The sequence below is a fragment of the Hemitrygon akajei genome, chromosome 13 (genome assembly GCF_048418815.1).
Source record: "Hemitrygon akajei chromosome 13, sHemAka1.3, whole genome shotgun sequence".
In the NCBI taxonomy this organism is placed as follows: Eukaryota; Metazoa; Chordata; class Chondrichthyes; order Myliobatiformes; family Dasyatidae; genus Hemitrygon; species Hemitrygon akajei.
In genome coordinates, this window is record NC_133136.1 from 8,748,862 (window position 1) to 8,776,017 (window position 27,156).

Genomic DNA, 27,156 nt, shown 5'->3' on the forward strand with positions numbered 1-27,156 from the left:
GTCTGCCATGTCTGCTGGGATTGGAATAGTGCTGTAGTGAATTAGTCAAGATTGCTTAGACCATAAGATATAGGAACAGAATTAGGCCATTTGGCCCATCGAATCTGCTCCACCATTGCATTGTGGCTGATCCATTTTCTCTCTCAGCCCCAATCTCCTGCCTTCTTCCCGTATGCCTTCATGCCCTGATTAATCAAGAATTTATTAACCTCTACCTTAAATATACCCAATGACCCCACAGCCGCTTGTGACAATGAATTCCACAGAATCGCCACCCTCTGGTTAAAGAAATTCCTCCTCGCATCCATTCTAAAAAGACACTCCTCTATTCTGAGGCTGTGTCCTCTGGTCTTAGGCTCACTAATTTATTGTTATTCTTCAGTGTACGAGGGTAAAGGAGAACAAAATGATTGTTACTCTGGATCCAATGTACCATAAAAACCACAATAAGCATCAAGAGCCCAATAACTATAAATATAAAAGCAATCCTATTAAACTCAATGTACAAGTAACTGTTTGAGTGTGGCCATATTTTGTCTCATCAAAGAATCTCTTCATCCTCCTCCTCTGTACTCTTTAGAGGACCACGTTGATCTACTCATCCGTAAGGCCGAACGTGTTCTTGAAGCACTTTCTCAGCATGTGTCCAGTTTCCGGCAGAATCACTGCAGTCCCGGTACTGAAGAGATCCTGGATGCTGATCGATCTTGGGATAACCCACCTGTTACCTTGTAAGTTGAACGTAGCTTCCTCTTTTCTTAAACACATGAGATTGTGGAGATACTGGAAGGCCAGAGCAACACACACAAAATGGCACGTTAGCATAGTGGTCGGGCACAGCCTCTTTACAGTACCAGCGACCTGGGTTTGATTCCTGCTGCTATCTGTAAGGAGTTTGTACGTTCTCTCTTTAATCGCGTGGGCTTCTGCCGGGTGCTCCGGTTTCCTCCCATAGTCCAAAGACGTACTGAAGCTTAAAAGTAGCCACTTAAGGATGATATGCTTGGAAACAACACACAATTTTCAAGAGGAATAGATAGAGTGGACAGCCAGTGCCTCTTCCCCAGGGCACCACTGCTCAGTACAAGAGGACATGGCTTTAAGGTAAGGGGTGGGAAGTTCAAGGGGAATATTAGAGGAAGGTTTTTTACTCATAGTGTTGCTGGTGCATGGAATGCACTGCCTGAGTCTAGGTGAAGGCAGATACACTAGTGAAGTTTAAGAGACTACTAGACAGGTATATGGAGGAATTTAAGGTGGGGGGATATATGGGAGGCAGGGTTTAAGGGTTGGCACGACATTGTGGGCCGAAGAGCCTGAACTGTGCTGTACTATTCTATGTTCAAACACATGTGAACATACTGGAGCATATCAACTAGGAACATGAGTAAGTCACTGGACTTCTTGAACCTGTTCCTCCATTCAGTAATATCAACTTTGATTTGATCATAATGTCAACCCCAGATTCCTTCCCATTCACCTCATTATTTATCAAGAATCTGTTTGTCACTACCTTAAAAATATTTAATGGCTCCACTTTCATCACCCTTTGGATCCAGGGTTCTCAACATGGGGTCCACGGACCCTCGGTTAATGGTAGGGGTCCATTTTTAAATTGGCCCTTAGCCCTAAATTCTCCCACAAGAAAAATCATCAGCTCTAGAGCCACCCTGTTCCTATTCCAGCGAATCTTCTGTTTCAATCAAGTCATCATTCACACCTCTAAAATCCTGTGGTTATAAAAATTTAGTCTGTCTACCATTTCCCTATTAGACATCTTGCCCAGTCTAGTAAAGCTCCTCTAATCTTTCTCCCAGCAAAATTAACGTTTTTCCTTACTATTACCTTCGTGGTTTGTTTGTTTGTTATGTGCCATGTTGTATGACGTGGGTGATCATGGTCTTTCCATAACTATGATTGTAATTGGCAAATTTTTAACCAGAAGTGGTTTGCCATTGCCTTCTTCTGGGCAGTGTCTTTACAAGACGGGTGACCCCAGCCGTTAGCAATACACTTTAGTGATTGTCTGCCAGGCGTCAGTGGTCACATCACCAGGACTTGTGATATGCACCAACTGCTCATATGACCTTCCACCACCTGCTCCCATGCCTTCGCGTGATCCTGATCGAGGGGCTAAGCAGGTGCTACACCTTACCCAAGGGTGACCTGTGGGCTAGCGGAGGGAAGGAGTGCCTTACACCTGCTTTGGTAGAGACGTATCTCCAACCCACCACCTACGTCTTCTTGATTAATCTGTTTAAGATCATTTAACGTGATATACATACATGGGGCTCATTGGCATCTTGTGTTCTAATTTTCTAAAATGCTGACTGATCCAATGGAGTTAATGTATCCAACATTCCAAAATTTAGCCTTTTAATCAGGGCTGAATAATCCATTTGCAGAATCATCTTTGTTCTTTAAGATTTCTGGTATTCACATCTCTTCATACTACTCCAGATGTCTGACCAATGGCCAACATAACTGAATCATGACCTCCCTATTGTTCCAGTTAAGAGGGCACTACCGAGCGTGTGGGGCAACTCACTGGTAGTTAGAAAGACAAGAATTTTGACTAAAAACCTTTTCTGAGGTAAATTGTATTAAATTATTGCTGCAAAATGTGAAATGGCGAGCGGTGGCTAGTTGAGTTTGAAGGATGAGCGAAGATGGTGTGTTACAGAACTGATGCAGATGGAGTGAGCCATTCGGAGAGGAGAAGTTGGCACAGAGCAGACTTGTTGCCCGTACAACTGGCTCGGGTGCGAGGATGGATCGCTTTCTGTGCTGAACTGATTTGAGGAGCTTAAATGTGGCTTTGGACTAGATGGCGAAATCTGGGCCCAGAGCGAGTCATAGCAGCTGGGTCTTAGTGCGAGGTATGATCCGCTGGTTAGACAGTTTAAATACTGCCCCAGATTGGTGGCGAGAGCCGATTTCACTCTTTCTCCGCGATGGCCCTGAGGCCATGAATACTGCCCTGGCTGTTGTGTTCTGTGTCCACTAATATGGTGATCTAATAAGTGAGGCTTTGGGCCTACTCTGGGCTGCTCCAGGGTTCGGATCTGAGGGCTCAGCTTGGTTCAGAATGTTGTTTGTTCGCTTCAATTGTTTGCATTATTTGTGGGTTTTTTTCCCCTTTCACTTGGTCATTAGGTGTTGGTCTTTTATTTTTTTCTTTTAATTGGGTTCTTTTGGGTCTCTTGCATTGTGGCTACCTGTAAGCAAGCAAACCTCAAGGTCCTATAATTTATACATTCTTTGATAATGTACTTTGAATGTTGAACTTGTTTTCAATACCATGGCGTATGGCGCTATGGTAACACGGTTAGCGCGATGCTATTACAGCTCAGTGCATCGGAGTTGGGAGTTCAGTCACGGTGTCCTCTGTATGAAATTTGTATGTTCTTCCCGTAAATGTGTGTGTTTCTGCCGGGTGCTCCATTTTCCTCCCATATTCTAAAGCCGTACTGGTTAGTAGATTAATTGGTCATTGTAAATATTCCTAGGGTAAAATAGATAGGTTGCTGGGTTGGCCAGTAGGGCCTGTTCCATGCTGTATCTCTAAATAAAGTAAAATTACCCTGTCATTCTGTGAGCATGTTAATTTGTGTACTAGCCAGATCACTCTACATGGTAGAGCTTTGTAATCGTTTGCTTTTATATAATGCTTTTAAAAAATTTTCCTGTCAAAATGGATATTTTCTCACTTTCTAAATGTTAACTATCACGACATTAGTCATTCTGTGTTACACTTCATGAACACACTTGGAATACAAAATGAAGTAAGCAGCGATTTCCTTAAACTATTGTAGGTTTTGATATTTTTTCACATTGCAATCTATTGGACTGTTTCTTAAAAATTCTAAGCTCACTGAAGCATAAAAACTCCAACACCACAATTTGTCTTGTAGTGAAGCCTTTAAAAATATGGTGTGCAGTACAGCAGAGCCATCTGCTGATGAGAAATGTGTTTGTTGACTGAATTCGTTTGAAACTTCCAGAACGGCTGAAGTATTGTGTTCTAAATCTATATTCATATTGAAATGTCCTTTCCTCTGCTGAATGGATGGAAAGGATTGTTTTTATTAAAGATGCACCAGTAGAATTCATGAACTTTCAAAGGCTGATGATAACTTACTTTTAATGATCATCTAGTGAACTATTCTGACTGACTCCTTTGCCAGTTTTGCTGAGGTATGTTAGAGTGATGAAGGGTCCATAGATTGTTGGAACAGTTTAATATTGGGGTGAGTGAAGTTGACTGAAATTTGCCCCCTTTTGGTCAGGAGCCCAATGGTTGAGGGGGATAACTGTTCCTGAGCCTGATGGTGTGGGTACCATGTTCCCAGTGGCAGCTGTAAGAAGAGAGCATGACCTTGGTGGTGGGGATTCTTGATGATCAATGCTGCTTTCCTGCATTGACACTCTATGTAGATGTGCCCAGTGGTTTGGAGGGTTTTACCCATAATGGACTGGACCGTATTCCTTAGTTTTTGAAGGCTTTTCCATTCAAGAGCATTGGTGTCTCCATACTAGGCGATATATTCTTTACTGTATTTTAGAAGTTTATAAAAGTTTTAGATGACGTGTCAAATTTATGCAAACTTCTTTGAAAATAGAGGTACGGTCATGCTTTCTTTGTAGTGCCACTTGCATGCATGTTAGAGTGAGCAAGAATTCTCACTCACCTGTGCTTTGACTGAAGTGGCCATCTTGAAGTGTTACATGCCCCGTAACTGGGTTCATAGACCAGCAGAAATAGAAGTATCCGTTGGAGTCTGGTGGTACCGAAAACTAAAGGTGTTTATTAGTAAACTACACAATACGGTATCAAAAATGCAAATATACATATAAAACAGGTTATCAATAATAAACATAGAAGTGTAGGAATTATAATCAATAATAATAAACAAGCTCTATCAATGTCTAGGGGTAAATGAATTGTCATTGAAGAATATAAAGTTCAGTTCATGTGTGCTGAGGTAGTTGCAGTTGCTGTATGGTAAGTTGTTGGAGAGAGAGAGATTGAGCAGCTGCAGCCAGCAAACCTTCTGTTGTATTCTGATTCCGTCGTACCGTTGTGGTCATTCGGTTATGACCCCTCCGTTCTTGGCTAGACCGTTCTTCTGTGGTGGACTCGTCACTCTGGCATGAGTGGACACACACACAAGTCCCCACCGGCCCTGCTGTAACACTGTGAGCTTTATTGACCGATCTCCTGATTCGGTCTCCGAAACCCCCACCTTTCTGTGGGTTCACAACACTCACTCAGTGTCCACTGGTGTGTCTGACGGTGTCCCCCCAGACCTGTCTTTTATCCCCACTGACGGGGTATCAGCCATCCATCAACTCAAAATGACCATGTCCATCAAATCAGGCCACTCCTGCTGTCTCCTTAGGAATGTTAAGGAGCAAAGTAACGTCCTTGTAGCGAAAGGTAAACAATCAGTGAAGAAGCCATAATACATAAATCAACTGTGTGTCTCTCTCTCTCTTATCTGTAGCAGATGCCCCTGCCTCTGTGCATCTCTCTCTCTCTCATTAGCAGCATAGCAATAGCAATAGTTCATAGTTCTCAAAGGGGGGGGGGGAATGGTTAACTCTGCACCCCATTTCCATCAGGTCTGTTCAGCACTCATAACAGAATCTTCTGGGTAAATGCCATTTCAACTCTTTTGCCCATTCCCACACCAACCTCAAAGATAAAGATTAGCTTTATTTGTCACGTGGACATCGAAGCATTGAAACACGCAGAGAATTGAGTCGTTGATGACAGTTTGATTGCGTGCTGAGAGGCAGCCCACAAGTATCTCTATGCTTTTAGTGCCAACTCATCAACCCATATATCTTTGGAAGGTTGGAGGAAACTGGAGCACCCAGAGGAAACCTGTGGTGTCACTGGAAGACCAGACAGCGGTGAAAATTGAAGCCCGATGTTAGTACTGAAGGCATTACACTCACCACCCTTTTCTAAGCTGACCTATCAGTCTTCTGCCTTCTCCACTGCCAGGGTGAGGCCAGACACCAACGTGAAGAACATCTTATATTCCATCCAGGTACTTTACTGCCGGTGATAAGGACATGGAATTATCCAACTTCAGGTTACCCACATCCCCTGTGTTTCTTCCTCTCGTGATCCAACCAGGTGCACACACGCATGCACATGCACACAGAGACACACAGACATGCAGATACACGTGTGCAGGTGTGCACATACACACACACACAGAATTTTCTCCATTCCAGTCCCCTTTGCAGTTTCATTCCCCTTCCCTATCCTCTCCACCCACTCACTATATCTGAGAAGTCTCCTATCCTTGTCTCCTACCTGCCTGTGTCTCTTTCTCTTCCTTACCTGCTTCCACTTATCTCAGCCAGCTGCTGCCTCACCTCCTCCTCAGCTCTATGTACCTGTGCTAATGCATTATCTCAACCCGAGATTTTGACCCCCTCAGCCTCCGCTGAGTTATTACTCACTGTGCCTTGGCGTCTGTGAGGCAATTAGGAAGGAACATACTTGAGACTGGCAAAAAGGGAGGTATCCAAAGCTGAACAAGAGATTCTGTGGATGCTGGAAATGCTGAATAACGCCACCAAAATGCTAGAGGAACTCAGCAGGTCGGGCAGCATCTGTGGAAATCAGTAAACAGTTGAGAGTCTCGATGAATCCCGATTAAGAGTCTTGCCTGAATTGTTGACTGTTTATACAGTTAGAAATGGAATGTAGAACAGTACAGACTGCCCGGCTCATGACATTGTGCTGGCCTTTTAACTAATGCAGATCAACCTAATGCTTCTCTCCTGCATAGCCCTTCTTTTCTCTGTCATCCATGTGCTAATCTTAAGAGTCTCTTAAATGGGTTGAATGTATCTGCCAGCACCTCCACCCCAGCAGGGCATTCCACATGCCACTGTCTGTGTGGGGGAGGGGGAGGAGGAGGAAAGCAAACACTAACTGACATCCCTCTATCCTTTACTCTAATACCTTAAATATTAGCTATTTCTGCTCTGGGGAGAAAAGTCTCTGGCTATCCATTCAGTCTATGCCTCTTATCATCCTGTATACCTCTATCTAGCCAACTTTCGGGCTTTGCTCTTTGGTATCAACCCAGAGCTCACAGATGATGACAGTTAAGGGCCTCGAACTCTGGTCTTGTGAATGACAGGACCCTGAATCTCCTCACCAGTCTGCAAGCCTGACAGCTGACAACAACCTCACCGCTGGCCTTCGAACATGAAGCAGAGGCTTAGACTGCCTATTCTTTAATTCCCCCACATCTCTAGCATGACCCCCTTACACTACTTTCTGTCCCCAAAGCCATCCCTATGGAGGCAACAGGGTGTTAAAGTTGTTAGCACAATGCTTTACAGTACCTGTAACATGGGTTCAATTTCTGCTGCTGACTATAAGGAAATTGTATGTTATCCCAGTGACCACATGGGTTTCCTCCAGGTGCTCCAGTTTCCTCCACAGTCCAAGGACTTACCGGTTAGTAGATTAATTGCTCAATGTAAATTGTCTTGTGATTAGGCCAGGGTTAAATTGGGGGTTGCTGGGCAGAACAGCTCGAAGGACCAGCAGAACCTGTTCCACTCTGTATCTCAAAAAATAATTAAATAAACTTTAAAAAACTACATAGTCTGAGTTGCAACTTCAGTTAAGACTGCAGGTCAGTGCCATCTTGGAAAAAAATAAGTCCTTTGGTGAGTTTTGCTATCTTTGATGACCTGAGATATCTGAAATATTAAATTCAGTGATGAAAGTTAATACATTTGCTATTAATTTTTTGGTAATCTTTTTTTCCTTTTGTTTATTCAGTAAATCCCCAGTACCCATAGGCAACAGTGGAGAAGATTGTTTTGAAGCTTCTGATTTTGCTCGGGCCGATGACGGTGGCCATGACTACCTGACAACTTGCCTTCAGGTCAGTGTGGGGTGAATATTCAATCGGTGAAAGTAAAATGCTCCAACTCAGTTGTCTCATCTGTTACATACGAATACAGGTGGACCCCGCTTTTCGAATGTTTGCTTTACGATAACTCGCTGTTACGAAAGACTTACATTAGTACCTGTTTTCGCTAACCAAAGAGGATTTTCGCTTTTACGATAAAAGATGCCTGCTTTATATGTGTGTTTACCCCAAGAAAGACTACAATGACCGTGAAGCCTTGTGCAGGCAGTTGTTTGCGCATGCGTGTACGTGCGTACATATGCATGTACGTGCGTACGCGCCTATGTTTTTTTTCTCCAAATCGATTTTGGCTCGCTGTTTTCCCGAGTTTGATAAGTGAAGCTACACCGTACCTACAATATTTCTACTTTATATAGGCTGTATATTTATCATATCATTCCTGCTTTTACTATATGTTAGTGTTATTTTAGGTTTTATGTGTTATTTGCTTTGATCTGGTGGGGTTTTTTTGGGTCTAGGACCACTCAGAAATTTTTCCCATATAAATTAATGGTAATTGCTTCTTCGATTTACAACGTTTCGGATTACAAACGGTTTCGTAGGAACACTCTACCTTGGGATTGCGGGGGAAACTTATACAGTGAACGTTGAAATGAAATGTGTTGTTTCTGTGGAGAAGAATACCTTTCAAGTTTGTCTTCATTCCATTCTCTAGGATATCAGAAGTTGATAGGGTTGTTGAGAAGGCATAAGATGGGTTGGCCTTCATTAGTCAGGGGGATTGGGTTCATGAGCCACAAGGTAATGTTACAGCTCCATAAAACCCTGCGTAGACCACACATGCAATACTATTTTCAGATCTGGTCCCTTGTAGGAGGGATATGGAAACTTTAGAGAGGGTACAGGGAACATCTATTAGATTGCTGCCTGGATTAGAGAGTGTGTCTCACGAAGATTGGTCGAGTGAGTTAGGGCTTTTTCGCTTTGGTGTGAAGGAGGGTGAGAGGCGACGGCAGAGGTGTGTAAAATGATGAGAGGCATAGATGAGTGTTTAGCCAGACACAGAGTAGTGGGTGCTTGGAATTCCCTCCCATGGGTGGTGGTAGAGGCAGATACGTTAAGGGCATCTAAGAGGTTCTTAGACACATGGATGAAAGAAAAATGGAGAGTTCTTTGAGAGGGCAGAGTTAGATTGATCTTTGAGCAGATTGTCCACAGCCTTAAGAACCGTAAATTAATTGCTGATTGGAAATTGTCCCATGATTAGGTTAGGGTTAATGGGGGGTTGTGGGGTTCCTGAGGCAGAGTGGCTCGAGGGCTGAAGGACCTACCCTGTACTATATTGCTAAACAAAGGGTCATCACAACATTGTGGGCCAAAGGGCCTGTACTGTGCTGCAGTATTCTATGTTCTATTAAAGCAATTGGTCATTTATTTTCCCATTATCTTGTTCAAACGAAGCGAGGTCTGTGAAAGTCCCGGATAGTGAAGCAATATTCTGCTGTGAGCCTATTCACACAGACAAATTACTTTGCCATTTCTTCAGCTCTTTGCAGTCAGACACATAGTTGCAGGTAACTTTCCCTCAGGGACACTGGAAAGCAAGACAGCTTTCATACTGGACAGCACTCTGGCTGCACAGAGAAGGTGGATGGGCTGCTGAAGAAGGGTTGTTGGAAGTTTTAATGTGAGCTGATGCAAAGTTAAGTTTTTGAACTTCTCAGGGTGAAGGGAACAACATGAACACTGCAAGTGTGTAAGCGGACAGCCGGTCAGTCAGATTCTAAAGAACAAAGACATTTTTAAAGCTGGGATCTAGGACAGAGTCAGAGGGGTCATCTTGAGGCTTCAGCTCTTCGAAGCTTCAGTGAAGGGAGGCTTCAGACAGAGAAAGTAAAAGAAAAACTCTAGATTTAAGTTTTTTTTTCCTTCCCTTCTTTATTTCTGCTTAGCTGGGACAGTAGAGATGCCAGGCAGGATAGTTGAAGCTTCTCTTGTGGGATGTGGGAAAGCAGGGAGACCCCCAGTGTCCCTGACGACAACAACTGCGAGAAGTGCATCCAGCTGCAGCTTCTAAGATGGAGCTGGAACTGGATGAACTCTGGATCATTCGGGATGCTGAAGGGGTGATACATAAGACATATAGAGAGGTAGTTACACCTAAGATGCAGGACACAGGAAACCGGGTGACAGTCAGGAAGGGGAAAGGGGTTAAGAAGCCAGTGCAGAGTACCCCTGTGGCCATCCCCTCAACAACAGGTATATCACTTTGGATACTGTTGGAGGGGTTGACCTAACAGAGGAAAGTCACAGTGGTCGGGTCTCTGGCACTGAGTTTGAATTATGTGGCTAAGGAGTTTGTGCAGGAGGGAGGGCATAAGATTTTCGGATTATTGGACTCTCTTCCAGGGAAAGTAGGACCCCTACAGAAGGGATGGCTTGCACCTAAACTGGAGTGGGAATAATATCTTCGCGGGAAGACTTGTTAATGTTGCATGATTAGGTTTAAGCTAGAGTTGTAGGGGGATGGGAACCAGAGGGCCACAACAGTTAGTGGAGAGTTTGCGGAGCCAGACGTTGGTAAGATCTCGAAGTTAGGAATCGAAAGGTTGAGCACGGTGCGCCCAGTGTCCTGAGCTGCGTATATTTCAACACGAGAAGTATCGTAGGAAAGGTGGGTAATAGGGCTGAAGATGAGGTACTTGAAACAATGTGTAGTGAGGAGAGGCTATTGATGGGGCAAAATTACAGTCAACAAGATGCTGTAGCGTAAAAGGCACACAAAATCGAACAGGGTGAATACTCGACTCAAGGTGTTATTTAAATGCGTGCAATATTGGGAATAAGGTAGATGTACTTGTAGCACTGTTGCACATTGGCAGGTATGATGTAGGCATCAGGAATCATGGCTGAAAGAAGATTATAGCTGGGAGCTTAATGTCCAACAAAACACAGTGTATCGAAAGGACAGTGCAGAAAGGCAGAGAGGGTGGTGTTACTCTGTTGATTTAAAAAATGAAATCAAATCATTAGAAAGAGGTGGCATGGGGTCAGAATGTGTTGATTCTTTGTGGGTAGAGCTAAGGAATTGCAAAGGTAAAAAGACCCTGATGAGAGTTGTATACAGACCACAAAATGTAGTGAGGATGTGTTCTACAAACTAAAACAGGACGTAGAAAATGCATGCCAAAAGGACAACGTTCCAGTAGTCGTGGGGGATTTCAGTATGCAGGTAGATTGGGAAAATCAGGCTGGTACTGAATTCCAGTAGGGAGACTTTCCAGAGTACGTATGAGATAGCTTTTTAGAGCAGCTTGTGGTTGAGCCTACTAGGAGATAAACTATTCCGGATTGGGAATTGATTAGAGACGTTAAGGTAAAGAACCCTTAGGGGCAAGTGATGATAGTATGATCGAATTCACCCTGAAATTTCAGAAGGGCAAGTGAAAGTCAGATGTATCAGTGTTACAGTGGAGTAAAGGGAATTACAGAGGCATGAGAGAGGAGTTGTCAGAATTGATTGGAAAAGAACACTGGCAGGGATGATAACAGAGCAGCAACAGCTAGAATTTCTAAAAGCAATTCGGAAGGCACAGGATATATACATCCCAAAGTGGAAGAAATATTCTAAAGGAAAGAACCATGGCTATCTAGAGAAGTCAAGCCAACCTAAAAGCCAAAGAGAGGGCATATAATGGAATGAAAATTAGTGGGAAGGTAGAGGATTGGGAAGCTTTTAAAAACGAACAGAAGCCAACTACAAAAGTCATTAAGAAGGAAAAGATGGAATACGAAAGTCAGCTACCCAATAATATTAGAGGATACTAAAAGTTTCTTCAAATACATAAAGTGTAAAAGAGAGGCGCGAGTGGGTATCGGACTGCTGGAAAAAGATGCTGGACAAGTAGTAATGGGGGACAAGGGAATGGCTGATGGACTGAATAATTATTTTGTATCTGTCTTCATTGTGGAAGACGCTAGCAGTATGATGGAAGTTCCAGGTGTTGGGGGCATGAAGTGTGCAAAGTTACCATGACTAGAAAGAAGATTCTTTTGGAAACTGAAAGGTCTGAAGGTAGTTAAGTTTCCTGGACCAGAGGTACACCCCAGGGTTCCGAAAGAGATGACTGAAGAGATTGTGGAGGCATTAGTAATGATCTTTCAAGATTCACTAGATGCTGGAATGGTTCCGGAAGACTGGAAAATTGCAAATGTATTCCACACTTCAAGAAGAGAGAGCAGTTTTGAGCCTGTTATCTTAGAAAGAATGTGCTGAAACTGGAGAGGGTTCAAAGGAGGTTCACGAAAACGATTCCAGGATTGAAAGGCTTGTCATATGAAGAGTGTTTGATGACTCTGGGCCTGTATTCACTAGAATTCGGAAGAATGAGAGTGACCTCATTGAAACCAGTTGAATGCTGAAAGGCCTGGAGAGAGTGGATGTGGAGAGGAAGTTTCCTACGGTGGGAGAGTCAACGACTGGGGCCACAGTCCCAGAATAGAGGAGTGTCCATTTAGAACAGAGATGAGGAGTTTCTTTAGTCAACAGAGTGGTGAGTCTGTGGAATTCTTTGACACAGGCAGCTGTGGAGGCCGAGTCATTATGTATATTTAAGGCAGAGGTTGATAGATTTTTGATTGGTTGGGGCATTAAGTGATACAGGGAGAAGGCAGGAGATTGGGGCTGAGAGGAAAATTTGAATTGGCCATGATGAAATGGAGCAGACTTGATGGGCCAAATGGCCTAATTCTGCTCCTCTATCTTATGGTATTATGGTCTTACTTTCTTAAAATATAAATAGCATTTTGGTCCAATTAAACAAATTAAAATGCTGCCAATGCTACTACAGTATTGTAGCGATGTGCTACATGCAGCGCTAAAATAACGACACGGAGTCGGTAAACTGCAATTAAAGAAGATTTTATTCGAACTTCACGGCCTTGCTTTAAAGCCTACCTCATCCCGCCCTCCCCGGGCGCGGATGCTGTAGGGGGCACGTACTCACAAACCCCCGCAGGCTTTCCCTTTGTTGGCGAAGCAGACCTGGCCTTTGTGCCAGCGCGCTGGCTATTTGTGAGCTGGTTCGAGTGCGCTAGGAAGTGGGTCGCCACATAACCCCCCCCCAGAACCAGCGATACACCCCCCAATGTCCACAGTCTGGATCAGCCCCTGTTTGGGAGGTCTGCCTCTGCGCCGCGGTGCCGGAAACTCGACCGGTTGCGCCAAGTCCAAATGGGCCGGTTTGAGTCGGTCCACCGTGAAAACCTCCTCTCTCCCCCCAACGCCCAGCATGAACGTGAACCCGTTGTTCCTGAGCCCGGTAAACGGCCCCTCGTAGGGCCGTTGCAGCGGTGGCCGATGCCCGCCCCTTCGTACAAACACAAACTTACAGTTCTGCAGGTCTTTGGGTACGCAGGTGGGGTTCTGCCCATGCTGCGAAGTGGGTATGGGGGCCAGGTCACTGAGCCTCTCGCGTAGTCTGCCCAGGACTGCTGCGGGTTCTTCCTCTTGCCCCCTTGGGGCCGGTATGAACTCCCTGGGGATGACCGGGGTGCGCCATACACCAACTCGGCCGACGAGGCGTGCAGATCGTCTTTGGGCGCCATGCGGATGCCGAGTAGGACCCAGGGAAGCTTGTCCGCCTAGTTAGCTCCTCGCAGGCGGGCCATGAGAGCCGACTTCAGGTGACGGTGGAAACGCTCCACTAGTCCGTTCGACTGTGGGTGGTAGGCAGTGGTGTGGTGCAGCTGTGTCCCCAAAAGGCTGGCCATAGCTGACCACAGGCTGGAGGTGAACTGGGCGCTTCTGTCGGAGGTAATGTGGGCCGGTACACCAAAGCGGGACACCCAGGTGGCGATCAGTGCCCGGGCACAGGATTCGGAGGTGGTGTCGGTGAGCGGGATCGCCTCTGGCCATCTTGTGAACCGGTCCATGATAGTCAGGAGGTGCTGCGCTCCGCGCGACACTGGCAGGGGGCCCATGATATCCACATGAATGTGGTCGAAACGCCGGTGGGTGGGTTGGAACTGCTGCGGCAGAGCTTTGGTGTGCCGCTGCACCTTGGCCGTCTGGCAGTGCATGCACGTTTTGGCCCATTCACTGACCTGCTTGCGGAGTCCGTGCCAAACGAACCTGCTGGAGACCATCCGGACAACTGTGCGGAGGGGTGCGCCAAGTTATGAATGGAGTCGAAAACGCGTCACCGCCAAGGTGCCGGGACGACGGGACGGGGCTGGCCGGTGGCGACGTCACAGAGTAGGGTCCTCTCACCTGGGCCTACGGGGAGGTCCTGGAGCTGCAAACCGGACGACTGCGGTCCTGTAACTCGGGATCTCCTCCTCTGCCAGCACCTCAAAGTCTACCCCTAGGGAAAGGGCATGAATGTTAGGGCAAGAGAGCACGTCCGCCACGACATTGTCCTTACCTGAGACGTGCCGGACATCCGTCGTGTATTCAGAGATGTAGGACAGATGGCGCTGCTGGCGGGACGACCAGGGATCGGACACCTTCGTGAACGTAAAGGTAAGTGGCTTGTGGTCCGTGAACGCGGTGAAGGACCTACCTTCTAAGAAGTACCTGAAATGCCGGATTGCCAGGTATAGCGCCAACAGTTCCCGGTCGAAAGCACTGTATTTGAGCTCGGGTGGCCGCAGGTGTTTGCTGAAAAACGCCAGGGGTTGCCAGCGACCCACGATGAGCTGCTTCAGTACCCCACCGACTGCCGTGTTAGATGTGTCCACTGTGAGGGCGGTAGGGACGTCCATTCTGGGGTGCACTAGCATCGCGGCGTTCGCCAAGGCATCCTTCGTTTGAATGAAAGCGGCGGCGGACTCCTCGTCCCAGGTAATGTCCTTGCCCAGACCTGACAGCAGGGCGAACGGGGGGCACATGATTCGGGCAGCTGAAGGGAGGAAGCGGTGGTAGAAATTGACCATACCTACGAATTCCTGAAGGCCTTTGATTGTGGTGGGTTGGGGGAAATGGCGGACCGCATCTCCCTTAGCGGGCAGAGGGGTTGTCCCGTCTTTAGTAATCCTGTGGCCCAGGAAGTCAACGGTGTTGAGCCCGAACTGGCATTTGGCCGGGTTGATTGTTAGACCGTATTCACTCAGTCGAGCATAGAGTTGACGGAGGTGGGACAGATGCTCCTGACGACTGCTGCTGGCTATGAGGATGTCGTCCAAATAGATGAATGCGAAGTCCAGGTCGCGTCCCACCGCGTCCATTAACCGTTGGAACGTCTGTGCGGCATTCTTCAGGCCGAACGGCATGCGGAGGAACTCGAAAAGGCCGAACGGGGTGATGAGAGCCGTTTTGGGGACGTCGTCCGGATGCATCGGGATTTGATGGTATCCTTGGACGAGGTCTATCTTGGAGAAGATCCGTGTGCGGTGCAGGTTTGCTGCAAAGTCCTGAATGTGCAGCACAGGGTAGTGGTCCGGTGTGGTAGACTCGTTCAGCCTGCGGTAGTCGCCGCACGGTCTCCAGCCCCCTGTCGCTTTGGGCACCATGTGCAGGGGGGAGGCCCATGGGCTGTCGGACCGCCGTATGATCTCCAATTCCTCCATCCTCTTGAACTCCTCCTTCGCCAGTCGGAGCTTGTCCGGGGGAAGCCGCCGAGCACGGGCGTGGAGGGGTGGTCCCTGTGTCGGGGCATGGCTGCTGTGAACTGCGGTGCCAGAACCGATGGGAAATCCGCCAGGACTCTGGTGAAGTCGTTGTCGGACAGCGTGATGGATCCGAGGTGAGGGGCTGGCAACTGCGCTGCACCCAGGGAGAGTGTCTGAAAGGTCTCGGCGTGGACCAGTCTCTGCCTCAGCAGGTCGACCAGCAGGCTGTGAGCCCGCAAAAAATCCGCACCCAGAAGCGGTTGGGCTACGGCGGCCAGTGTGAAGTCCCACGTGAACCGGCTGGAGCCGAACTGTAGCTGCACCGTACGGGTGCCGTAGGTCCTTACCATGCTGCCGTTCACGGCCCTCGGGGGGGACCCGGTGCCCTGTTGCGGGTGTCGTAACCCGTCGGAGGTAAGACGCTGATCTCGGCACCGGTGTCGACCAAAAAACGGCGTCCCAACCTCTTGTCCCACACATACAGGAGGCTATCCCGATGGCCAGCCGCCATAGCCATCAGTGGTAGCTGGCCCTGGCGTTTCCCGGGAACTGGCAGGGCGGGCGACAATGGCGGGCTTCTGCGCCCCACCGCTGGTGGTAGAAACACCATTGTTCGTTGGGCTCCCCACTCCTGCCTCTGGGGTTAGCGGGCTCTGCGGCCGGGCCTGGACTGGTTTGCTGCTGGGAGCGTGGCCTGGTGATCTGTGCGATGGACGACCCCACTCACCTTCTTGGCGTTCCACAGCAAGTCCGCCCGGGCTGCCACCTTCTGGGGGTCGCTGAAATCCGCGTCGGACAGCAGCAGGCGTATGTCCTCGGGCAGCTGCTCCAGGAATGCCTGCTCAAACATGAGGCAGGGTGTGTGTCCGCCAGCCAGAGACAACATCTCATTCATTAAAGCCGATGGAGGTCTGTCCCCCAAACCATCCAGGTGCAGTAAACGGGCAGCCCGCTCACGTCATGAGAGTCTGAAAGTCCTTATGAGCAGGGCTTTGAATTCCATGTGCTTGCCGTCTGCTGGGGGAGACTGTATGAACTCCGCAACCTGGGCCACTGTGTCCTGGTCGAGGGAGCTCACCACGTAGTAGTAACGTGTGTCTTCTGAGGTTATCTGCCGAACGTGGAATTGGGCTTCTGCTTGCTGGAACCAGAGGTGAGGTCGCAGCGTCCAGAAGCTTGACAGTTTTAACAAAACCGCATGAACAGATGCGGCGTTGGTCATCTCCGGTCCAAAAATCGTTTGGACCGTCGGGGTCACCAATTGTAGCGGTGTGCTACAAGCAGCGCTAAAATAACGACACGGAGTCGGTAAACTGCAATTAAAAAAGATTTTATTCGAACTTCACAGCCTTGCTTTAAAGCCTCCCTCATCCCGCCCTCCCCGGGCGCGGATGCTGTAAGGGGCACGTACTCACAAACCCCCGCAGGCTTTCCCTTTGTTGGTGAAGCAGACCTGGCCTTTGTGCCGGCGCGCTGGCTATTTGTGAGCCGGTTCGAGTGTGCTAGGAAGTGGGTCGCCACAGTATCATAAATCTGTGGATTAGTTCCTAATAGTTATCGCCGGAAGAATTTGTGCAGTGTGCACTGGTTTGTTCCTTTGACTGTAAATGAACAAAAGCATTGCAGACACCTGGTGTAGATAATAGACTGCCTTCATACAATGCTATTGCATCCCTCAAATCTTCATTTTCATTGTAATGTTCAAATGATTGTTGTTACCTTCAAATTCTTCATGGGTCTTCATGAGTGATATAATTTCATTTTCACTCCTGGCCTTTCTGGCATCTTCAAGCCAGGAAGATTGAAACTGCAGTGAACAAAACGGTCCTGAATTGTCTTGCTGCTTGTTTCTCACCAATTATCAGTGACAAAACTCACTGCTTTTTGAACACAAGTGCACGTAACTGACACTATATAAGAACGTCACTCTAAGCACAGTGTAGTGTCTAACAGTCGCATGAGTGTATGCGACCAATGTTAGTTAGAAACTGGTCAGGAACATCTCCTGTCTCAATTAAGTGGCACAGTGTCCCAATTAAACAAAGGGAATCCTAGCTATTTTCTCAATCAGTTTTTGTTCTTTAAGAGTTGTTCCAAATAAGCAGCTGCTCCAGTTAACTGCAATCCACTGTATTACTAATTTATATGTTATGAATGTCGCCCCCTCCTTTTTGAGAATCGCAAGATCGCTATTAATTCGGGTCTGGGACCCAGGAAATGAGAGGGAGACATGCAGAATACACAAGGTTTGGAATGTGTCCTGGCCTCAGCAGAACGGAACCACTGATAATGGCCATTGTCTCTTGGAGACGGAATTGTGTAGTGAGTACTGTACTATTCATTGAAGCCCTCAGGGGACAACCAGAGTGGTCTGGTTGAGGGATTGCATCATCCCAACCTGATTGACATCTGAGACCCCGTGAGTAAGGATAAAAGAGGGGTCTGGGGAACAACCCCTTTAGACGCACCAGGAGAAACGCTAGAAATCCCGTGATAGCATTTTATAGCGAAGGCTGGTGAGAGCTCATGTGTGTCCTCCCTTGCCAGGGTGGCGGGCTCACCACGGAAGAATGGTTTAGCTAAAGGAGAGGCCACAAGTGAAAGGCCACGACAATGAGACTCCTGACGGATCGAAATCATAAAGGAAAGCCAGCAAGTTTTTCTCCAAATCTCTCTCTCTCTCCAACCATTGCAACACAGCGGTCCCCAACGGCTGCAGCCTGCATGAACTGAGTGAACTTTATATTTCTATCGGACAATACATTATCCCCTAGACAACGATAGAGCTTATTTCTTATTGATTATTATTATACCCGCACTTTTAGATTTAGTATTGACGACGTATATTATCTGTATATTTGCATTGATATTATTTTTGTGTATTTTTACTAATATATACTGTTAAAAATAGTATCATCAGACTTCAACGGACGTCTCCATCTTTGCTGGTAAGTGACCCAGATACGGGGTTCGTAACATATTCTTTGAAGTATCAATCAGGTATTTTAGCTTCTTCATAGAGTCAGTGCAGAAACAGGCTCCTCAGCCCATCTAGACTATGCCAATCTGTTAATCTATCTAGTCCCATTGATCTACATCTGAACCATAGCCTTCTGTACCTGTCCCATCCATGTACCTATCCCAACTTCTCTTAAATTTTGCACTTCAACCCTCATCCACCACTGCTGACTTCATTTGTGAAGCTTAATCAAAGTGACATCTTGTTCTTCTTGACTTTCAGAGGAACCACCCTAGCTCGCTGGAGGCTTCTGGAAGAAAGCACCATGGGCCAGTTGAAGCACTCAAGCACATGTTGTTCAGTTTGCAGACAGTGCAGCAGAGTCTGGAGAATGAACACGCAGAAGAGTGTGAGGAGGTCAGAGCAGTAAACTGAAAAGTTCTTTGACGACCATGTTGGAATGGAGTATTACAAATGAGTTGCTTAAACTGTCAAATGATTTATTTATTTTTGCTCTTTTTGCACTACTGATTTAATTAATTCTTTATACTGTATATATTTCTTACTATAAATGATAGTTTCTTATTATGTAGTACAGTGTACCGATGACACAGAATAACAAATTTCATGACGTTCGGTGATAATATAATCAGAATCAGGTTTAATATCACTGGCGTAGTGTATGTTGTGAAATTTGTTCTCTTGCTGCAGCAGTAGAGTGCAATACAAAAAAAAACTATAGATTACAGTATGATAAATATGCACTTAATTTCATACAGTATATATGTGTGTATGTGTATATATATATATATATATATATATATAATATATATAAAAAGTATGTATTTTTAAAGAGAGTATTTCTGTCATTGTTACAATGTGCCATGTCATTTGATGTGGGTGATCATGGTATTTCCATGACCTTGATTGTTCTTGGCAAATTTTTCCACAGAAGTGGATTGCCATTGCTCCTTCTGGACAGTGCCTTTACAAGACAAGTGACTCCAGCCATTATCAATACTCTTTTGGAGATTGTCTGCCTAGAGTCAGTGGTCGCATAACCAGGACTTGTGATATGCACCAGCTACTCAGACAACCATCCACCACCTGCTGACATGGCTTCATGTGACCCTGATCGGGGGGATCTAAGCAGGTGCTACACCTTGCCCAGCGGTGACCTGCAGGCTAGCGGAGGGACGGAGTGCCTTACATCTCTTCTGGTAGAGATGTATCTCCCCACTGTCACCCATTTCCTTATCCATAGCAATAAGAGGCTCCACCATTTTATTTTTGCTTTCCTCTCCCTTCACTCTGCTCCTGTTACTGAATGTTTTCAATTTTCTTTGTTCTATTAATGCTTAATAAAATGACTATTAATGCTTAATAGAATGATCATAAAGCAATAGGTTTTTGCCTTGTTCCTGACCTGGAAATTGCACCATCTCGGATCGCAAGACCCTGCAGCGGATAATGAAGTCAGCTGAGAAGATCATCGGGGTCTCTCTTCCTGCCATCACGGACATTTACACTACACGTTGCATCCGCAAAGGAAACAGCATTATGAAGGAGTACACTTTATGCAGTCCAGTGTAGGTCTGTAGTCTAATGTAGCTTTCTCTGTTTTTTTTATTACATAGTTCAGTCTAGTTATTTGTACTGTGTCATGTAACACCATGGTCCTGAAAAACATTGTCTCATTTTTACTATGCACTGTACCAGCAGTTATGGTCGAAATGACAATAAAAGTTGACTTGACTTGACTTCCGCAAGAACCTTGAATTGAAAACATCACAATCCAACACAACCAAAATGGCCCTGTAGAAAAGTCTTCAAGATAGCTTAAAGGGAAACAAAATTCCAAAAGACCATAATTGGAATAATTCCTTTTCAATTTGTATTGTTGCTACAGAGTTCAATGCTTGAATTTATTATAGACAGTAGTTCCAAGGGGAAAAAACAGAGGGACACAGACACCATTTAACTGAGTCCCTCCAACATGTCATGTGTGTTGCTCAAGATTTCCAACATCTGCAGAATCCATTTGCAAGGAAACAACACATTAATTTAAATCAGATTGCAAGAAGCATGACACACAACTTTAAACTATTCAACATTTGATAAAATTTATCCTGTAGCATTTTGGTTAAAAAAATCACTAAATAATAGGGAGGCCCAGTAGCGTAGTGGTTAGTGTAATGCTATTATAGCGCCAACCCCCTGGGTTCAATTCCCGCCACTCTCTGTAAGGAGTTTGTGCGTTTTCCCTGTGGGTTTCCTCCGGGCGCTCCAGTTTCCTCCCACATTCCAAAGATGTGCAGGGTTAGTCGGTTAATTAGTCACATGGGTGTAATTGACCAGCTCGGAAAACTACAAGCATTCTGCTCTTCCCCCAGTTCTAATGGAGGACAGCCGACCTGAGACATTGATTGCTTTTTCTTTCCACGGGTGCTGCTTTGACTGTCTGATTTCTTCCAGCATTTCTGTTTTTCTGTCTTTTTGAGATGGGTGCCTGAGTTGCTTTTTAATGTATTGAGGCCCTGCCCTCCCTTGGTCAGGGTTGCATCCTGGCTGTCTGTGATACACAAGCTAGGGCAGTACGATACGGGGAGCAGGTTGTTTCTCATACAGCAGGCTCCCCCTCTCAATGCAGCTGACAAATCCAAAGGAATGGCAGAGACCGATACAGTTTGACACCAGTGATGTCGCAGGAGTTGCCAGTCAGCGTTGAACTCTTTGTAGGACTGAATCCAGCTCTGCATTTTTTCTCCGGGTTTTACTCCCAAAACCTTCCCTGCAAGGCACCTTTCTGTAACATTATATATATTGTTGAGTATCATCAACTCGTGGTGACCCTGTGGATTGTGTAGATGTCCATAGGGTTTTGTGGCAAGGTAGATTGCCAGGCTTTTCTTCTGCTGCACAATTTGGGATCCGGATGGATTTGAACTCAGGACCATCGAACCCGAAGTCCAGTGCTGATGCCACTACGTCATCGGTTGGCCTGGGTGGTGTATGAGGCCTGGGAGCTTGAGGGTTTGGCACTGATTCCTTGCTGTTCCTAGTAGTGCATTCTTATGGACCAAGATCTCAATGTTGTCCCTGGGATTTGTTGGAGCCACTCTCCCAGTCCAGGTGTCACAGCTCCAAGTGCTCCTATCACCACCGGGATTATTCTGGCTTTAACCTTCCACATCCTTTCTTTCTGCTCTTTCAAGTCCTGGTATTTCTCCAGCTTCTCATATTCTCTCTTCCTGATGTTACTGTCATGACCACATTTATTACGATTGCTTTCTTCAGTTCCTTGTCCAGTGTTACTATGTCAGGTTGGTTGGCCACTACCTACTGATCAGTCTGTATATGGAAGTTCCACAGGATCTTAGCTCTGTCATTCTCCACTATCTTCTCAGGTCTTTCCCATTTGAACTTGGGAGTGTCCAATCCACACTCAGCACAGATGCTCCTGTGCACAATTCCTGCTACTATGTGCTGGATGGTTTCAGCAGATTCCTTACGCAGTCTGAATCTTGGGTCTTGCCTGGTGTGATAGACCCCTGTTTCTATTGTTCATGTACTCAGTGCCTGTTCTTGTGCAGCCATGAGCAGCGTCTCTGTGCTGTCCCTCAGCCCTGCTATTTCCAGCCATTGGTGGGACTTCCTTATGTCAGCCATTTCTGATATCTGGTGATGGTTCATCCTGTGCAGTGGTTTGTCCTGCCATGGCCTCTGGTCCTCTGGCTCTGCTTCACCAACTGCCATATCCTCTGCTTGCTGTCTGAGGTTTCTCCTAGCAGGTTGTCCTTGGGGGCCATCTTCCTGACATACTCATGGATGTTTCGCATTTCTCCCAGGACTGTGGCCTTGACACTTCCAAGTCCCCATCCTCCTTAATTCCAGCAGGTGTACAGCTGCTGGGCATTGGACTTTGGATGGAATCCTCCATGTATCGTTAGCAGTTTCCAGGTCTTGATGTCATCAGCTTCCAGTTCATTCCTTGGCCTGTGCTCTGTTGTGACTGGGGTATCTAATGACTGGTAGGGTGAATGTGTTGATGGCTCTGATCTTCTTCTTCTTCCCGTTTAGCTGGCTTTTTAGGACAAGTCTCACTCCTGGATGTTGCATCCTTCCTTTTGTCTTCATCACGGCTTCCATGCATGTGCAGAATCTCCAGGTATTTGTAGCTGTCCTGTACATCTAGTGTGTGGCCTTCGGGTAACTCGACTCCTTCAATTTTGATGAGTTTGCCTCTTTTCATTTCCATCCAGTTGCACTTTTCCAGCCCAATGACATCCCGATGTCTCTGCTGTACACCCTTGTCGGGTGGATTAGTGAGTCAAATGTCTCTTCCATTTCTGGCATCAGCCTGATGTCATCCATGTACAGGAGGTGGCTGATGGTCTCTCCATTCCTGAACATGTGCCCATGTCCGCTCTCTGAGAAGAACTGGCTGAGGGGGGGGTCAAGCCTGTGCAGAACAGTGATGGGGATAGTGCATCACCCTGGTATATTCCACATCCGATGGCCACTTGTGCTATTACCTTCGAGTTAACTTCTAGCATTGCGTTCCAATGGCCCATTGAGTTCTTGATGAAGGTCCTTAGTGTCTTGTTGACCTTGTACAGAGACAGGTATTCCAGGACCCATGTGTGGGGCATTGAGTCATACGCTTTCTGGTAGTCAGTCCAGGTTGTGCTTAGGTTGGTTTGCCTGGTCTTGCGGTCTCACATGACTGCGGTGTCTACCAGTAGTTGGTGTTTGGAGCCTCTGATTCCATTACTAATCTCCCTCTGAGCAGGTCTCAGGAATTTACACACATGTTTCTTCAGCTCGGTGGCTATGATGCCTGACTGGAGTTTCCATGTTGTTGACAGGCGGGTTATAGGCCGGTAGTTTGATGGTGTTGCTCCTTTGTGAGGACCCTTCACTATGAGTACTGTCCTTCCTTGAGTTAACCAGTCGGGGTGGGAGCCTGCTTCAAGCATCTAGTTTATTTGAGCTACCAGCTGTGTTGTTAGTTTGTTCAGCCTACAGGCGTGGATCATGTCAGGCCCTAGTGATGTCCAGTTCTTCATACTTGCTCCCCGTTGCTGGACATCTTCTGCTGTGACGGTGACTGGTTCTTCCTCTGGGAGATTGCAGAGGCTTGTTTGTAGGTCTTTCAGCCATTGGGCTCTGGTGTTATGTGATGCTTCTTTCTCCCATATACTCTTGCAGTATTCCTCAGATGCTGTATTGATTGGTTCAGTTACTGGCATGTTGTTGGTCTGGGACTGTGTGAATACTCTTCCTGCTTCTTTGGAGAAGAGTGCATTTATTCACTTGGCCTCTGTGTCCTTAGTATACCCCTTTAGTCTGGTAGCCAGAGCTGTTAACTGTTGCTTGGCAGTTTCCAGGGCTCTGTACTTCCTTTTGTAGCCAGGATGAGTCTTTGAGCTTCCCACCTTTCTGCAGCTCAGTTAGTCTGCTGACCTCCGCAATTGTGGTTTTCATCTTGGCTTCCAATTATAGTCTCCAGGAGGAGTTATAACAGTACTGTCCACTGTATTTCATGTTGTAGTCCAGCATTTCTAGAACTGCTGCTGCCAATGCATACATCAGGTTATTGGCCTCAGTTATGTTGGAGGCTGCAATTGTGAGTTGTGCTTCATTGGCTGTTTCTAGCATTCTTTCTGATGGAATTTCATCACTAAGTCTGGGGAGCCCAGTTCATTGACAGACACTAGTTTAGCTATGATCTTCTCTCTGATTGTAGCAGCCAGCGTCAATATGCCCCAAGTTGAGGTTTGGACTGGCATTTCCCGTGTACAAGGTGATGCTGTTACCTTTGTGGCATCTGTAAATTGTGGATGTGGGGTTTGAACTCGTATTTCCTGATTGGCTTGGTTCTGCGGTGATGTTGCTGTGGTGCATCGTGATTGTATGTCTTCCAATTCAAGATGTGATATCAATCCTCTGTTGACAGTGTTTGATCGCTGGGTAACCAGTTGTTTTTCTGTGAATGTGGACGATGGTCTTCATTGTTGATGCATCCTCTTTCGCGTGGGTTTCTGCTGACGTATCATTCCATTAATTCCATGTCGTCCAGACTCGTCCATTTAAGGTTTGTTCCGATAGCCAATTTCTCACCAGATGGTCCTGGTTCCCCAACCATTGGCGTGGACCTTGTTAACAGGCAGACAGTCAGACAGACAGAGATACTTTATTGATCCTGAGGGAAATTGGGTTTCATTACAGCCGCACCAACCAAGAATAGTGAAGAAATATAGCAATATAAAACCATAAATAATTAAATAATAAGTTAATCTGGACAATGTCCAAGCCAGCATGACTCTTCTTGTTCTTGTCACTCTCACCTGGATGTTTTCGTGGGCAAATGTAGCATAAGTGTGAGGGGTCCAGCCCAAGACCCTACCAGGCCACCACTGGAACTTGAACCCTGGACCCCCACTCCACAGAGCCCAGACAGTCCCTTGTTTCAGCCTCCGAAGTTCCCTATAAACTGTTTCAACTGCTCCGACTGCTGGTCCTCACCCTCCAATGGGAAAAAAATATATATTTTAATCTATGTTTTTTTTAAATTCGCACAGTATCAGGACGCATGGTAGCGTGGCAGTTAGCGTGACTCTCTTTCAGTGTCAGAGTTCAGAATTCATTCCCGGTGAAGGGGTTTGTACATCCTCCTCATGGAATGCATGGGTTTTCCCTGGGTTCTCTGGTTTCCTCCCACAGTCCACGGATGTACCAGTTAGGAGGTTAATTGGCCATTATCAATTGTCCTGCGATTAGGGTAGGGTAAAATCGGGGGTTGCAGTGCAGCGTGGCTCGAAGGGCCTGGTGGACCTAGTCCAAATAGATATATCCAATTAAAAAAAATACATTTTTTGCACATTGGTTGGCAGTTTTTGTTTATAGTTTCATAAATTCTATTGTACGGCTTTATTTTCCTGTAAATGCCTGCAAGAAAATGAATCTCAGGGTTGAGCCATAAGAAAGTACAGCATAGAAACAGGCCCTTTGGCCCACCTAGTCCATGCCGAACTATTTAAACTGCCTACTCCCATTGACTGCACTGGGACCTTAGCCCTCCATAGCCCCACCATCCAGGCACCTATCAAAACTTAAATGTTGAAATCGAGCTCTCATCCACCACCTGCACTGGCAGCTCGTTCCACACCCTCGTGACCCTCCAAGTGAAGTCAAGTCAAGGCACTTTTATTGTCATTTCAACCATAACTGCTAGTACAGTACACAGTAAAAATGAGACAGCGTTTTTCAGGACCATGGTGTTACATGACACAGTACAAAAAACTAGACTGAACTACGTAATAAAAACACAACACCGAGAAAGCTACACTAGACTACAGACCAACACAGGACTGCATAAAGTGCGCAAAAACAGTGCAGACATTTACAATAAATAATAAACAGGACAGTAGGGCAAGGTGTCAGTCCAGGCTTCGGGTATTGAGGAGTCTGATAGCTTGGGGGATGAAACTGTTACATAGTCTGGTCATGAGCGCCTGAATGCTTTGGAGCCTTTTCCCAGACGGCAGGAGGGAGAAGAGATTATATGAGGGGTGCATGGGGTCCTTCATAATGCTGTTTCCTTTGCGGATGCAGCGTGTAGTGTAAATGTCTGTGATGGCGGGAAGAGAGACCCCGATGATCTTTTCAGCTGACCTCACTATCCGCTGCAGGGTCTTGCGATCCGAGATGGTGCAATTTCCGAACCAGGCAGTGATGCAGCTGCTCAGGATGCTCTCAATACAACCCCTGTAAAATGTGATGAGGATGGGAGGGGGGGGTGGGAGATGGACTTTCCTCAGCCTTCGCAGAAAGTAGAGACGCTGCTGGGCTTTCTTTGCTATGGAGCTGGTGTTGAGGGACCAGGTGAGATTCTCTGTCAGGTGAACACCAAGAAATTTGGTGCTCTTTACGATCTCTACCGAGGAGCTGTCGATGTTCAGCAGGGAGTGATTGCTCAGTGCCCTCCTGAAGTCAACAACCATCTCTCTTGTTTCCCCTTGTGGTCCCCTTAAACTTCTCACATTTCACCCTTTATCCATGACCTCTGGTTGTAGTCCCACCCAACCTCATTGGAAAAAACCTGCTTGCATTGACCCTATCTATACCCCTCATATACGGTAGTACATGGTGACATAATAAATCTGCTTCGATTTTGACTCATTATTGTTTGGATATAGGTTTCCTTCCATAGCTGCTGTCTGAGTGTCGAGCTCTGCCGATGTGCTGCAAACTAGTGTCTGAGATTTTAAAAATATATTAGGTATAATTATTGTTTTGATGCATTTGTTAAAATAATGCATTTTTTTTTAAAACAGCTACCAGAAAACATTACATCTCAGACTCAGGACCTGGATTTTGAAGAGGCTCCTGGCAGCAAGTCATTGCAAAGGTAACTAAAGCAGTGAGCAGTTAGCACAATGCTTTATAGCGCTCACGATCCTGACTCAATTCCCGCCGCTGTCTGGAAGGAGATTGTCGATTCTCCCCATGACCGTTTTCTCTGGGTGCTCAGATGTCTTCCTACATTCCAAAGACATACAGGTTAAGTAAGGGTTAGTAAGTTGTGAGCAGGCTCTGATGCTGGAAGCAAGGCTATACTTGTGGGCTACCCTCAACACCTTCTTTGTACTGTATGCCATTGATGCC

The 27,156-nt window shown here is 46.4% G+C and overlaps 1 protein-coding gene across 1 annotated transcript in view; it reads left to right on the forward strand.

Moving 5' to 3' along the window:
* c13h18orf54 (chromosome 13 C18orf54 homolog) overlaps positions 1–27,156 on the forward strand; it is a 54,624-nt gene that overhangs the window by 17,752 nt on the left and 9,716 nt on the right. Inside the window, exons 4-7 of the mRNA XM_073064103.1 lie at positions 581–731; positions 7,823–7,928; positions 18,769–18,903; positions 26,826–26,899. Coding sequence (XP_072920204.1) covers positions 581–731; positions 7,823–7,928; positions 18,769–18,903; positions 26,826–26,899 — 466 coding nt within the window. The remainder of the gene's footprint in view (positions 1–580; positions 732–7,822; positions 7,929–18,768; positions 18,904–26,825; positions 26,900–27,156) is intronic.